Source organism: Trichechus manatus, unplaced genomic scaffold (genome assembly GCF_000243295.1).
Source record: "Trichechus manatus latirostris isolate Lorelei unplaced genomic scaffold, TriManLat1.0 scaffold00016, whole genome shotgun sequence".
NCBI classification, from domain to species: Eukaryota; Metazoa; Chordata; class Mammalia; order Sirenia; family Trichechidae; genus Trichechus; species Trichechus manatus.
This window is the reverse complement of record NW_004443952.1, coordinates 16656315-16671599: the sequence shown is the minus strand read 5'-3', so window position 1 is coordinate 16671599 and position 15285 is coordinate 16656315. Positions and strand designations below refer to the sequence as shown.

The 15285-nt window shown below is 35.6% G+C and overlaps 1 protein-coding gene across 1 annotated transcript; it reads right to left on the bottom strand.

Annotated features, from left to right (window-relative positions):
• Window positions 1–390: 390 nt before the first annotated feature.
• Window positions 391–1341, bottom strand: LOC101353541 (olfactory receptor 13C9-like). The gene is given in 3 exon segments (XM_012554396.1): window positions 391–476; window positions 479–1074; window positions 1076–1341. Coding segments are annotated over 3 exon segments (948 nt in total).
• Window positions 1342–15285: the final 13944 nt, after the last annotated feature.

Genomic DNA, 15285 nt, shown 5'->3' with positions numbered 1-15285 from the left:
TTGCTTTTTTCACAATAAACGGCTTTATTTATTTTGAAAAATGTAAATAAATGTTGCCTATGAAATAATATTATGTAAAAAAAGTGCATATAAGAAAGTCACATAATTCCCAATTTCAATACTGCCAAAAATACAGAATATGAAATATATTATTAAGAATGTTAGAAAGTGGTCATCTAGTGGTGGAGCGATAGATGACCACCTTTTCCTCATCCTTCTTCTCTGTGTTTTGCAAATTCTCTAAAATAAACATGCATTATTTTGAAATGCTATATCTGATTATGAAAAATTTTAATAGGTCAGAGTGCAAAAAAAGTAAAAGTACCCAAAATTCCAACGTAATTCTCAAGTTTCAATAATGTCCAACGTGTTCACAATTTATTATTCTACTCACTTGCTAATGAATCTTTTCATTAGTAGACGTTTTACTGCCTCCTTCACATCCTTGTTTCTGAGACTGTATATTAAAGGATTCCCATGGGAGTCATCACCCCATAGAACATGGATATGAGTTTGTCTGTAGCATCCAAGTCATTTGAATCAAGTGTCACTTTAGATTTGGGCTTCATGTACATGAAGAGAATAGTCCCATAGAATATAATCACAGTCAGGTGGGCCGAACAGGTGGAGAAGGCTTTGCTTCTCCTCTCAGAGGAATGGACCTTGAGGATGCTGGAAATGAATAATGAATAAGAGATGACAATCAAGAGCAGTGGCATCAATATTAACAGTGTTGTGACCACAAGCATGGTAAACTCATTGCCTGAGATGTCAGCACAAGCCAACTTCATGGCAGCCAGAATTTCACAGGAGAAACAATTGATTACGTTATTCCTGCAGAAAGGCAATTGTACCACAAACACAGTTTGTACTGCAGAATTGACAATCCCTGCAAACCAGGACCCAGTTGCCATGGGCACATAGGAATTCTTGCTCATAATGATTGGATACCTCAGAGGGTTGCAGATGGACACATAGCGGTCAAAGCCCATCACGCCCAAGAGCACACACTCTGTTGTCCCCATGGCCAATCCAAGGAACATCTGCACTGCACAGCCAGAGAAGGAAATGGTCTCTCTCTGAGAGGAAACTCACCAGTGTAGAGGGAATGGAGGTGGTGGTGTAGCAGATGTCCAGGAAGGAGAGATTCCCCAGAAAGAAGTACACAGGCGTGTGAAGGTGAGAGTCCAAGATGCTGATTAAAATAAGGGTGCCACTGCCCAGAAGGACAAACACATACATTATTAAGGTCAGCACAAAAAAGAGTAGCTCAAGCCTAGAGTAACCAGAAAGACCCTTCAGAAAAAATTCCAGTAGAACAGTTTGGTTTTCCCATTCCATTTTACTGTTTCTCTTTTGCCTATAGGAAGTCAGAGACATTTAAAAAAAAAAAGTTAAAAACAAGTCCACATACACCAATTCACAAATATAAAACTCATGAACTCAATGAGAGGAATAAAGAGAAAATAGGGTGGATGTAGAGTAAAAATGAAGAAAAGCAAAGGGAGTGAAGAAATAAACAATGCAGAGAGAGAAGAAAGGAATGAGGGAAAAGTTATTGTACCGATCACTTGTTCTGGGCCAGGAAATTTGTTAGAGTTTTTTTTTTCTGCCCCCATTCATTATGTCATTTAACCCCCTACCTAACAATATGATCATTTTAAAGGTTAGGAAACTTAGCTAACAGAGTTTAAGCCTAAAGTCATTAGCTAATATATATAGCTAAACCTAGGCTTAAACTCAGGCCTATCTACCTATAACCCATACCAATCTCAGATTTTTCTATACACTATAAAAGAAATACAGAATGCGTTATGTCAGAGATTTGTAAAGTTACCTAAAAAAGGCAGCCTGGCTCATATATCAGGCTGTCTCAACAGTAATCTTACAGGTTTTAAAAACTAAAAGAAGTGTGTCATATGCAGGGTGAGCACAACCACTATTTATTGTGTGCCTGATTGCCCCAAAACCATGTACAAACATGTAAAGCCCAATAACCTGAAGTCTTCTTGTTATAATACAAACACCAGTTAATGGAGGGAGAATATTATTCATAAGTTTACTTTATAATATACTAAAATATAGTACAATAAAATTGATGTTTTTCTCATTTAGTGTAAAATTTTAAAATTTTAAAACTTGCATAGATTTGTTTAACCACCATCATAATCAGCATACATATTTCCTCCATCACCTCAAAAAATTCCATTGTGCTACTTCATTTTAGTCATTCCTTCTACCCACCCATAAGCCCTGGGAACCACTAATAAGTTTTCTTCTTTCTAGAATGTCATATAAATGGAATCATGTAATATGCAGCCATTGAGTCTGGCTTCTTTCACTTAGCATTAAGCCTTTGAGATTCATCCAAGCTGTCACTTGTAAAAATTATTTGTTCATTTTTATTGCTGGATACTATCCTATTGTGTGGCTGTACCACAGTTCGTTTATCCATTCACCTGCTGAAGGACATTTGGGTTGTCTCCAGTTTGGGGCAATTATGAATTCAGATAGTATAAACATTCGTGGACAGTTTTTCTGTGAACATAATTTTTCATTTCTCTAGGGTAAATATCCAGCAGTAGAACAGTGGGTCACATAAGAAGTACATTTTTAAGTCTGTGCGAAACTGCTGTTTTTCCAAAGTGGGTGGATCATTTTTCTATTCAACCAGCAATATATGAGAGCTCCAGCTGTTTACTATCCTTCTCAGAACTTGATATTGTCAGTATTTATTTTTTACCCATTCTAATGGGTATGTAGTAATAGTTAATCACACTTTTAATTTGTATTTTCATAAAGGCTAATGATGCTAAACGTATTTGCATGTGGTTTCTTTTTTTTTTTAACCATTCTTATATTTTCTTTAGTTAAGTGTTCATGTTTTATGTCCATTTTTAATTGTGTTGTTTGTTTTCTTACTGTTGAGTTTTGAGAGTTCTTTATGTATTCTAGGTATGAATCCTTTGTTGGATATGGCATTTGCATATATTTTTCCCAGTCTGTGGCTTATATTTTCATTATCTTAATGCAAACACCTATTAATTACCATTTTAGTTGTTTGCTACCCAAGTCCAATCAAATAGGACCCAAAAGAAAGCCTGTGATCAAAGAGACATTTTCCAGATTAGTCCAAAGGACTAATGGACCACAGCTACCAAGGCCTCCACCAGACTGAGTCCAGTACAGCTGGATGGTGCCCAGCTACCACCACTGACTGCTCTGACCAAGATCACAACAGAGGGTTCTGGACAGAGCTGGAGAAGGATGTAGAACAAAATTCTAACACACACAAAAAAAAGACCAGATTTACTGGCCTAAAGGAGACTGAAGAAACCCCGAGAGTATGACCCCCAGACACCCTTTTAGCTGAGTGGTGAAGTCACTTCCAAGGTTCACCGTTCAGCCGGGGACTGGACAGCTCCATAAAACAAAACGGGTCTAATGAGGCACAGTAGTCCAGGGACAAGGGCTAGAAGGCAGAAGAAGGGGACAGGAAAGCTGGTGATAGGGAACCCAAGGTTGAGTAAGGACAGTGTTGATGGGTAGTGAGGTTGTTAACCATTGTCATAGGGCAACGTGTACTAACTGTTTAATGAGAAACTATTTTGTTCTGTAAACCTTCATCTAAAGTGCGAATAGCAGCACAATTGGAAGAGTGTAGTCGATGTCACTGAACTGTGCATGTAGAAATTTTTGAAATGGTGTATCTTTGGCTATGTATATTTTCACCAAAAAAAAAGGTCAAGAAGGGTGAGGGTTGACATGTCGTGGGGTTGTTAACCAATGTCATAAAACAATGTGTACTACTGTTTAATGAGAAACTATTTGTTCCGTAAACCTTTTGAAGTACAAAAAATAATAATAATAATAAAAGAGACATTTTCCAACAGGGCAGTTCTCTCATACCTCTCACTTTGGTTGATTCCTCAGGGAAATATCCACTACTATCACCCACAGATGAGGAGCTGAGATTTTTGTCCCCAAAGACCCCACTGCAGAACATCTCAGGCCATCTCTTTGAATTTTCTCTCAGGAACATTCCCTCCCCACTACACACACATTTCTAGTAATATTCTTTATATGGAGACAAGGAATATCCCCAGAATCAATTATAAGTGTCCCAATTTATTCACAAAACCAAAATGAATTTCTGGAAATAAACAGACATTTAACATGTAAACCATTTCTCCTTGTTTAGGAAACTTGGCACATATTTAAGGTCTGAATTCTATCCTTCGGACTCCCTTTAATCAGCTCCTAACCACCAGATCTGCTTTTGGCCATTATAAGGGTACTTTCCCTTCTGTCCCATTTGCCTTTATTTCCATAAGTTTCTCCGTTTTTACTTCGGGATTCTGTTATACCCTAAAAGTATTCTGAGTTCCAGATTCACTTTCTTAATGCTAAGTGAAAAACACAGCCACCCAAATCCCAATCACCTGGTTAATGAGTGAGAAGCACCAGCCAATCTCACTGTGAGAACCACTGTTCTAAACACTATCACCATGCAACTCACTATTGAGTCAAGTCTGCTTTGTCCCGTGGAAAGAACATGAGTTGCCAGGTACTAGCTATGTGACCTTGGGCAATTTACTCAACTTCTCTGATCCTCAGTTTCCTCATATACACCATGAAGATTTTAATACCTTCATCATGGAGTTCTTTTGAGGATATATGAGGTAGTGTATGTAAAGCATCCAACATATAATAGCACTATTTTAGTTCTCTTCATCTTAATTGATTTATTGATATTGTTCTTCTCTCAAGTTCTTTTATATTTCTGACCACAGTATCACCCTCCGAAAAGAGCATATTTTAAATTTCATTTATCAGACCTGCTCGGTTATCAGGTCTCTTCTTAACCACGCAAGCCCACTATTTTTCATCATATCTATTACATGACACAAATGCACATTATATCAAATTCTACTCATTGTGTCGTGAATGATGTTATACACCATTGTATCAAAGGCCCAATGTAGCTAAAACAAGGAACTCACAAGCTGACATTTTTCAAGAAAGCCATTTCATTTATTTAAAATTTTAAAATATGTGTGTATTTCACAAATATTATATCTAAAGTCACCACAGAAATGCATTACCAATAAGAAAAAACTCAAAAATATTCAAAACAATCCCCAAAATACCCATGCCATCATACCTATGAGAATCAATATTCTTTCCTGTTAGCTAATGACTCATTTCTCATGTTTCCTTTTTTCATGAACCCAAAGATGTATTAAAAAATAAGTAACACAGTTTCCCAAATAGCACCGCCAATGAGAGGTTCAAGGACAGGGACCAAACCAAACCCACCGCCACTGAGTCGATTCCAACTCATTGCAACCCTATAGTATGGAGAAGAACTGTCCCATATGGTTTCCAAGGAGCAGCTGGTGGATTTGAAAAGCTTACTTTTTGGTTAGCAGCCAAGCTCTTAAGTACTACTCCTAGAAAACTGCCTACTCATGATTAGTACTAGACAAACATTAGCTAAACTTAACCAAACAGAACTGAATTGGTGCTATGAGGTAAATTCAGAATCAGAACTTTGGTGACACTGGCCTGCTTTTACAATCTGGACCAAGAACGTAGATTCTGCTGTCTACTGTGCAGTAATCTCATTGGACCAAGAAGAAATGACACCATTAGACATGTAGACACTTGTAATGTACCAAGGACTAGCAAGTTATACTCTTAAAAAATGCATCTTTATTCCCAGTAAGATATTTTCTAAACTTACATCCATATTTTATGGATATTCAAATTGCTTTGTATTTGAAATTACTCTTTTGGTAACATTTTTCATTTTTTCTCCATTTTCTCACTACATTCAAGAGATTACTCTTTGAGTTTTTTTTTTTTTTTTCCTATTCCCTATAGACTCTTTCTAGTATGAAAATCCCATCCATAAAATTAATGGCTTATTTCAACTCAGTTCATAAAACTGACTACCCCTTAGCATGTTTTCAGAAATTATCTCTAAATGGAAGGTGTTTCTTTGCCTCCTAGGTTACAACACAGTAGATTTTTTTGCCTTGATCTTCTATTTGCAGTCTCTTCTACAATATTTTCCACTAGACTGATGAATTTCTGAAGAAGGGGTTACCAATAGGGAGCCATGATGTTATAGAACTTATTGTCTGGATAACATTGATGGCAAAGGTAGCATCTCAAAATTGTTTTAAAACCTTCTCAATATAACAGCCAAATATGATTTAAAAGGGAGTATGTTTTGGTTCTGGTAGTTCAGAAGAGAAGAATAAATATTGGGCAGTTAAGTTTGAGAATATGGCGTATCTCACTTTCCCTTGAAGCCTAGATGAAAACTCTGCCCCACTGTGAAGGCCCAGGAAATTCTCTAAAGAATCTTCTCCAAAATCAGGGAGGAAATTTAAATATTTCTCGCTCTTAGGGACTTCTGCAATTTTCTAAGCCACAACTTTAAATTACTTCAGGGGAAAGATGTGTGAAACTTTCAGAAACTTCAAAAATAATACCCTAAAGACTTAATTATATTAGACCCATTACTCTATTTCAACTAACCAATCAGGAGTCTTAGGAGCTGGAATCCTTAGTCCCAATGTATTGTAATAGTTTTGTCCAGACCTTTGTTCATCCTACCACATCTTACTGATGATATTATAGAAGGAACTCATTTAGCTACATTAACACTTAGATAATAATAACACTAGCTTACAATGTTCCAGGCATTGTTATAAGGATTTTGCATATACTAAGTCATTTAATATATATTTGTTAAATTAATGAGTGAGTTTTATTGCACAAATAATCTAAAAACTATTGCATATGGCTCTGAAACTTGGAATTTGTGTGTGCCTGTGTAAACATGAGTGGCATTTTAAATTCACAACAAATTCAGAAACTGTGGAATTATACAATAGAAACCTAGGAGCCATTTCAACATTCTTCATATATACTATTCAGAGACAGTAATAATGTTTTTCATGTTGTTCAATCATTACCATTACCTATTATATATATATTTAAAACAAAACAAAAAACCCTAGGAGATATCAAGTTATTCAGTTTTCCACAAGCTAATTTGTACTTCCATCCCACTCATACTGTGGCATTTCTAAAGAATTCAACTAAGCAGAAATACCCATTACGCAGATTAACTGGCATAAAATCCCTGTCTATCAGATTTATATTATTAGAAGATAATGATAAATATAAACAGACGATACAGATGTAAATATTGATACAGGTATAGGTATAGAATAATAAATCCCTTCCATCTACCCCTCTCCCTTCATCAATTTGAAATAAAAATATATAAAACTAAGGGAAAATATGAAAAAGTATTAAAAACTATAATTATTTAAAAATATCTATCTTTTCCAGCCTTATGGGAATCACTATTACATTGAATATTGAAATAAAACAACACAAGCCCTCCTCATGAGTATGTGCAGAATGTCCTCTCAGAATGCCTACCTTCTCATTACCATTTGTTACCATCGCAGTTTCCGATGCTCTCTACACCTTAGCCACCTTATCACTATTTCTGCATGCAGTGCTCTCCTTTCCTTGAACTGCTTCAACCAAATATGAACACAATTTGTTAACCACAGAACCACTAACCAAGGTAAAACAGACTTGACTAAAGATTTGACGATAATGGAAAACAATCACAGCACTGAACAGGAAAAAACTTAAAACTAGATGTTCAACATCCTTGTTTCTGAAGTTCACTGACCACCCCTTGATCACACAAAATCCCTTATCGGTTGTCTTCTCAGGTTCTAGTCTGCCCCCATGTGGCTAAGGTTTCTTGCCAAGAACAGAACTCTACCCATTTCTTCCCTCCTTCCTCTCCATACCACTAGTCCCAAGGGACCTTCAAAGTCCTATATCCAACACTACTTAACTGAAGCCCCCAAATCAGTCACATCAGAACAGTGTCTCAGGCTAATAAATTTTTTCTTTTCTTTTTTTGGCAGAGAAGCTCTAGTTACTATTTTTTCACCCTATCTCATTAAAGCTAGTACCTCAGCTAGAAATAACTCAGATAAGACAATGATGGACATAGTCACGGAAGAACATCGTCCCAGGAAGTCACCTTTGGGAAGGAAGTGGAAATGTTCTAACTACCTTACCTAGAGGAGGTAAAGGCTAAAGGCAAGAGCACAGTGTTGGGGAGATGGGAAGCACATCAGAAGGCTGTTTTTCACAATAGTAAAATAGCAGCATTTGAAAATGATACTCAAGGTTCAGGTGGAGAAAGCCAAAAGGTACTGGCCATTTGCCTGTTGCTCTCAGTTTCATTTTCTACCCTTCTCTGTCTCTTCTTGCCTCACTATCCCCTGTTTGATTTCTCAGCTCTTCTATCACCTGTGTAACCAATTCTTTATATAATATTCCATCTGTTTGAAATACTTATGTTTCTGTTTTCCCTTTGGCCTTTGTCTGATATAGGGTAATAGGGGATTATCCTGATATAATGGGTAGTAACGTTTTGAATAAAATTAAGAGATAAGTTATCAACTAGTGAAAGTTATATACTTCATACATAAATAAATTTTAAAAATCAGTAAAAATAAAATTTAAATTATAAGACTGTTCATGACATCAATTTTCTAATTTTTAAACTGAAATAACCTTAATATCCCTAGTAAAGTTTAAAAAAATAATTAGATTATAATAGAATGTATTAGGCATCCATTCTAAAGTATAAAAATTTTAACTGTAAGATTAAGCAACTTTACAGACAACATATTATAAATATTGCATGATCACAATTTTATGAAGTAGAAAATAAAATGTTTATACATACATATATATGTATATACAAAAAATATGTTCACACCCACACATGCATATGGAAAGATTCATGAAAGAAATAAATCAAAATGTTAACTGTGGATAGAAGGATAGTAAGCCATTTTATTTTCTACTTTATCATATTCTGTGTTCTATATACGTTCTACTATGATTATATGTTGTTTCTATAATTATAAAATAGTATTTTTTAAATAAATGGATAGAAAATAAAAAATTTTAAGACAAAGAATAAAAGTAGAATGACAACAGTATTCAAAATAGTTATTGTGCTACAAAAAAGAGAAATTCAGAATATTGGAAGACAATAAATTTCAGAAACTGATACAGTTAACATACCCATAAGAATTTAATAAGAATTTTGTAAAAAGACAGAGAAAAAGAAATGGTTTGGCTTGGCTTACATTGTGACAAGGGTAAAGGCAATTCCTACAAGGTAAGTATCCCACACCCTTGCTCTCTGAAGGGGACATCTGTCAGGCAGTTTTCAAACTCTCTTCCTTTGTGGAGGTAATACACAATTATGGGAAGGTTCTCAGCTCCCATGAAAGCTGAGAAAAGTATCAATGATTTCCTCTCTGCCCTCTGACAGGTAAACCATGGACACCACCCCAGACATTGTCAATCATATTATCCCTTCCCAAACCTTAACTCTTGAACGAGTAAACCAAGACTCAGACAGAACTGAGAATTAGTCACTGTATCAGCAGCAGTGTTGAGAATGCAGTGGCAGGAGCTCAAGTGCCTAAAGGAAGCAGTGCCAGCAGTAGTGCTTAACCATTACCTGGTTCTCTCTTGTGCCTGCCCATTTCCCAAGCCTGGTCCTGAAGCCTTATTCTCAATTTCAGAAGCCACCTGTCCCACTTCCAATAAATTATCTGTGGTTCAGATAACCAGAGTCAGTTGCTATTGCTCTCAACCAAGAACAATGATTGAGAATACTTACCCTGGCAAGACAGAGAAACCTTGGTCATTTCTCTGGCCCAGTCCTGCCTTACTCATTCCTCACTACCTAACCGCACCCCTCAAACCAATTCATATGGTACACCTGGCAGAAGGCCCTGCAAACTGGGAAGATCCAACAGTGCTGCTTCATGATAATCACAGTAGCCTGGGAAGGAATGCTGGTACAGAATTAGGCAAGCCTGGATCACACAGCCCTTGAGAATCTTGCCTGAGGATTCAGGCCTGGTAGGAGAATCACTTCCTGGGCTTCATACCAGAGATCTCAGTTCTAGGCTAGCTTTACTGTAGGTATACCATGTGACCTGGAAAGACACTCAGTATCTTTGGGCCTCACCTTTCTCATCTGATAAGTGGATAAATTAACCTCACTCCTGATATATTTTAGCTAAGATTCAAATTTAATAACATGATTTACAGGGCCCATCATGATCAGGACTACTGTCCACTATAACCTCATCTTATCAAAATTCCTCTGTTCCACTCCTTCCTTCATATTCTATTCCCAACCCACTGGAGTCTGACCTCCCATGTTCTCTTCCCTTCAGACTTTTGTTAGCATTATCCTCTTCTCTGTCTATATTACTCTTCCTCCTGCTCTAGCCTGAGGAACTCCTACTCATCCATCAGGTCTCAGCTGAAACATTACTTCCCACAGAATTCTTCTCTGCCCTCCTATTAGTTAGTCTGACTCACAGAACAGCATATGCCTCTCCATTTTACATAGATACAAAAAACGAGGTTGCAGATTGATGTCCACCGGGTCTTTCCTGACCCACAGGCTGGGTTATCTTCCCTCGCAGTGTGCTCATATAGAGATTTGTAATTTCCTTGGCCTTAAGACTCATCAAGCACTACCATTATTTTTTGTTCAACATCTGTTTTACCCACTAGACTGTAGGTTCCACAGGGCAAAGACTGTGTCCAAGTTCATCACAACGTCTTCTATGCTGACCACACTGCCTGGCCTGTAACAGGTACTTAATAATTACTTGGTGAATGAATAAGAGGGGAAATAGTGACACTTTTAATAATTTTTTTTGGAAAAATTTGTTAACATTTTTTAAATGCCAATTTTTTCCATGCCTTAGAGACAAAATAACATAGATGCCAGATGGCTAATACAAAAACAAAAAACATCAAATCCTAGAAAAAAATTTCTTTTAAAATTTTTGGGGATCATATAAAAGTTCAACCTCAATGAAAGTAAAACTAAGATACCAAACATAAAAAGGAAAACTACCAACAGAAAAATATTTGCTAAAAATTTGAAGAGCAAACTGTTCACTATATACACTATTAAGAGTAAATACAAATTCAAAGGAATAATATCAAAACTCTAGGAGACAGTTAAGCAAAGGGCATAAACAGACAATGTAAGATAAAACACAATAATAAATAAATATAGTGGATATGTTCAATCTTATGGGAAGTATTAGAAATGAAATCTAGAATAAACAATGCAATATTTTATACCACAATAAATAATAAATATGTTTAAACATTTTCTCTGGTGCCGGGAAACTTGTATAGAAAATGGCCCAAGCAAATATTTCCAGCAGCAATGTGTCTATACTCCTATCTATGAAGATCTGTCCTACTCCCCTAATAATCCAGTAAAAGAGAAAAGAGAGAGATCAATATCTCTCTATATATAGATATAAATATCCATGTCCATTATATTTAAATCTCAAAAATTTGAAACAAATTTAAATGTCCAATCATACATAGAGATGGTTAGCTAAATGATAGGAAGTCTACTTAATGAAACATTCATGTATTAAAAAAGAATATTACAAAGAGTACAAAAAATCATGGGACTTTATTGATATAAGCAAAGTAGTAAATGCTCAATTAAGATTTGCCTAGATTTACTACAGTCATACTGATATAAAAGTAGTCTGTACATGGTTTTGGACTAACAAAACCAAATGGTTTAACTAAACCGTACAGTTTAAAGAGCTGGGGGTGAATATTCTATTATTTAGGATTCTACTAGCACTGACCTAGTATTATTTACCCAATAAAAAAGAAAATTAACTCTTTGGGAAAGTTTAAGTTTTCTCAGAACTTTTTGACATATTGATTCCAGCCGAAACTTATACACAAGGCCATCAAATACAGACACACTCAACAAATACTGCATGAGATGTATGGTTGTGGATGTTTTTCTTTTTGTTTTTGCTTTTTAAATGTAAAGAAAATTGCGTCTTTGGAATGTGTAGAACTCAAAGACTTACACCTAGGGAATCCTAAATTTCCAATGACAATCTTGGGGACTGAAAAGATTTACAAAAATAATTGCTAAATCGATCCCCCACTCCCTCAAAAAAAAAAAGGTTCTCTTGAGCTGTCAACAGATCATGGGACAACTACAGTCACATCTTTGACCTTTATGAGAAATATTTTACTTCCTTGATAGTATCTTAAGAAGATTCATGTACAAAGAAACTGTCTGATTGTGGCTATTTTTTCTCTCATTTCTTTTTAGTAAAAGGGAAGTAAAAGTATCTCAAATTGAGAATCTCATCTTCTAGTCTCATCTGAAAACATTCAAATAAAACTCCAATTCCTGGAAATCTTTTAGTAATGGAATAAAATGATGTAGATAATTTTACAACCCAGGCTGGAGATAAGAAATAGTATTGGACTCTAATTATCTAAAAGTAAAACATCCTATTTATAAACGTAGAATTTTTACATAGTCATTGTTTGTGGGTTCTTTCATTCTTAGATAGATGAATAAATAGATGGATAGATTGATAGAGATATCTATAAAGGTAAATGAACTAGAAAAACTCGGGATTCACCTCCCAGAATAGTGTAAGAGTGTACACACATGCACACACACACACATACGATCTTTACATTAAAAAAAAAAAGCTGTGGTACATCCATACAATGGAGTATTATTCAGCAATAAAAAGAAATGAGCTATCAGTGTGTGAAAAGACATGGAGGGACTTCAAATGCAATTTGCTAGGTGAAAGAAGCCAGTCTGAAAAATCTACATACTGTATGATTCCTCAGTATGACATTCTGGAACATGGAAAACTATAGAGACACAAAAAGATCAGTGGTTGCCAAGGAGAGGGGGTAGTGATAAACAGGTGAAGTAAAAGGGATTTTAAGAGCAGTGAAACTGTTCTGCATGGTACTGTAATGGTAGATACATAACATATGCATCTGTCAAAACCTATAAATATGTATAATACAAAATGTGAACCTAATTTAAACTACAGACTGCAGTTAATAATAATGGATCAATATTTGTTCATCATTTGTAACAAATGCACCATAGTAATACAAGATGTTATAACAGGAGAAACTGTATGCAAGGCAGAGAGGGCATATATGGGAAGTCTCTGTACTTCTTGCACAATTTTTCTGTATACCTAAAGATGCTCTAAATATAAACACTATTTTTAAAAAGATAAATGGTAATATGCAATGATGGCAAATTTATCCAATGCTCCAAGTCCTATGGAAAATAATTTACTAGAACTGTAAAATTTTACCCAAACACATTATAGGACTCAATATTGGGGAAATAAATATAAATTCAAGAAAAGTTTTGGGCACAAATATATTCAAGACAGTGTTCTTTATAAAGATGAAACATTTGGGATCTATCAATTGCTTCTAAAAGGAACTGCTTTAGCATTGCAAGAGAAATACACATAACGTCCTCTATGCAATTATCTTTTTTTTTTAAACCATCAAAAGAGATGGATGGATTCCTCAAGGAACGTTTTGCAAGTGAAATCTATGTCAGCAACCATCTCAGAGCTGTCAGGGTGTTAGAATACCAACTGTACCATCTTACTCTCAGCAAAAATAATTATTTTCTGAAAGTAATCACCAAAAGAGAATTAACTTTTCGGGCAACTTAAAGAGGACAAATGGCATTCTACCTGATGCATACCTTCCCTGAAACACTTCAGCACTCCAGAATACTGACATTCTTTCAAAGCCTCTAACAGAGTGAGTTTTACCGGCAGACTAAGTGAAGGCTGATATATATACTCTTATCTCATTGCCAACGAATTGAATTCTACTCATAGCAACCCTACAGGACAGAGTACAACTGCCCCTAAGGTTTCCTAGACCGTAACCGTTACAAAAGCAGACTGCTACATCTTTCTCCTGTGGAGCGGTTGGTAGGTTCAAACGACCGACCTTTCGGTTAGCAGCCGAGCGCTTTAACACCAGGGCTCCTATATACTCCTATAGTCAATCAAATTCCAATATGAAACAACTCCTAATAGGAGTGTATCTTGGACTATCCACCCTTTCCTGCTCTCTTTGTAATTTGCTGCAGCTTGAATTGGATGAGAGTCCTCCTTTCTATACCCAATGGGATTATAAACCTTATTCTATGCTGAGTAAATTGTCTGACCATTGGAAACTGGAGTTTCGATAGAAACCTGCATAACTTTGGCAAATAACTATCACAAGGTAAATTCTATACCATAACCACAGCCATTGATTGAAAATACTAAGTAGTAACTCATCCATCGAATCAATTGATTTCTCTCTCTAGGGATATATTTTGCACCTGTGGTAGAAAATCATGATGATGTACAGTTGTTTTTAAAAAGACATTCTGTGATTACTTTCCTATAAACAGGAGGATCGCCTGCTAATAACTATGCTTTAAATTTTTTCAAATTAAAGTCATTTGCTTCATCCCCTTTGGTGCAGAACTCAGGCATGTGAACTGACCCAAAATTCCTTCTTAGGAAAATATTGCCCTAACTGCAAATTTAACAAGTGGAAGATGCATGACTTTCTTATGGAGAAGGCCAGTTCTTCTGTGTGCAATTTTGTTGATTGTATATGTAAAATTCTAATGAACACAAAACTGTAATAAACACAGAAGTCTCACCTCCAAGCCTCACCAGAATTTCCAAATCGCATTGTCTACTATCCAATTACTATCCTGTGTACAACTGAAGCACCAATGGTGTTCTTCAAGGTATTGGAGAGACATGGTTTAAAAGCCCTTGCTACTCATGTGTGTTCTATAAGACAAGCAGCATCAGGATCACCTGAGAATATTTCAATGAATGCAAATCTCAGGTCCCTCTGAATCAGAATCTGTATTCTTCCAAGATTCCTGAGGTGATTTATATGAATCTAAAATTTGAGAAGAAGTTGACTAGATCTACTTGCTTCTTCTTTTAAATATTAGCCTGAAGAATATAAATGTAACCTGAAGAACATTGTTTAAAAAAAAGATGCTTGATTTCCACCTCTTAGTCCACTTACAAAATTTTTGGATGACAATGAGGTGAAGTAAAAATACATTTAATATCAGAAAAACTAGATTTCAATAATGACTCACCCACTTACTATAATTTTATATAAATTTCATCTCTTTCAATTTCATTTTCCTCATTGAAGTTTAATTATGATAAAATGAGTAATGCCTGTGAACACATTTGTAAAGTACAAAACCCTAAACAAATGTTATTGTTAATAATTGGCAGAGTATAAAATCAAATAAATAAA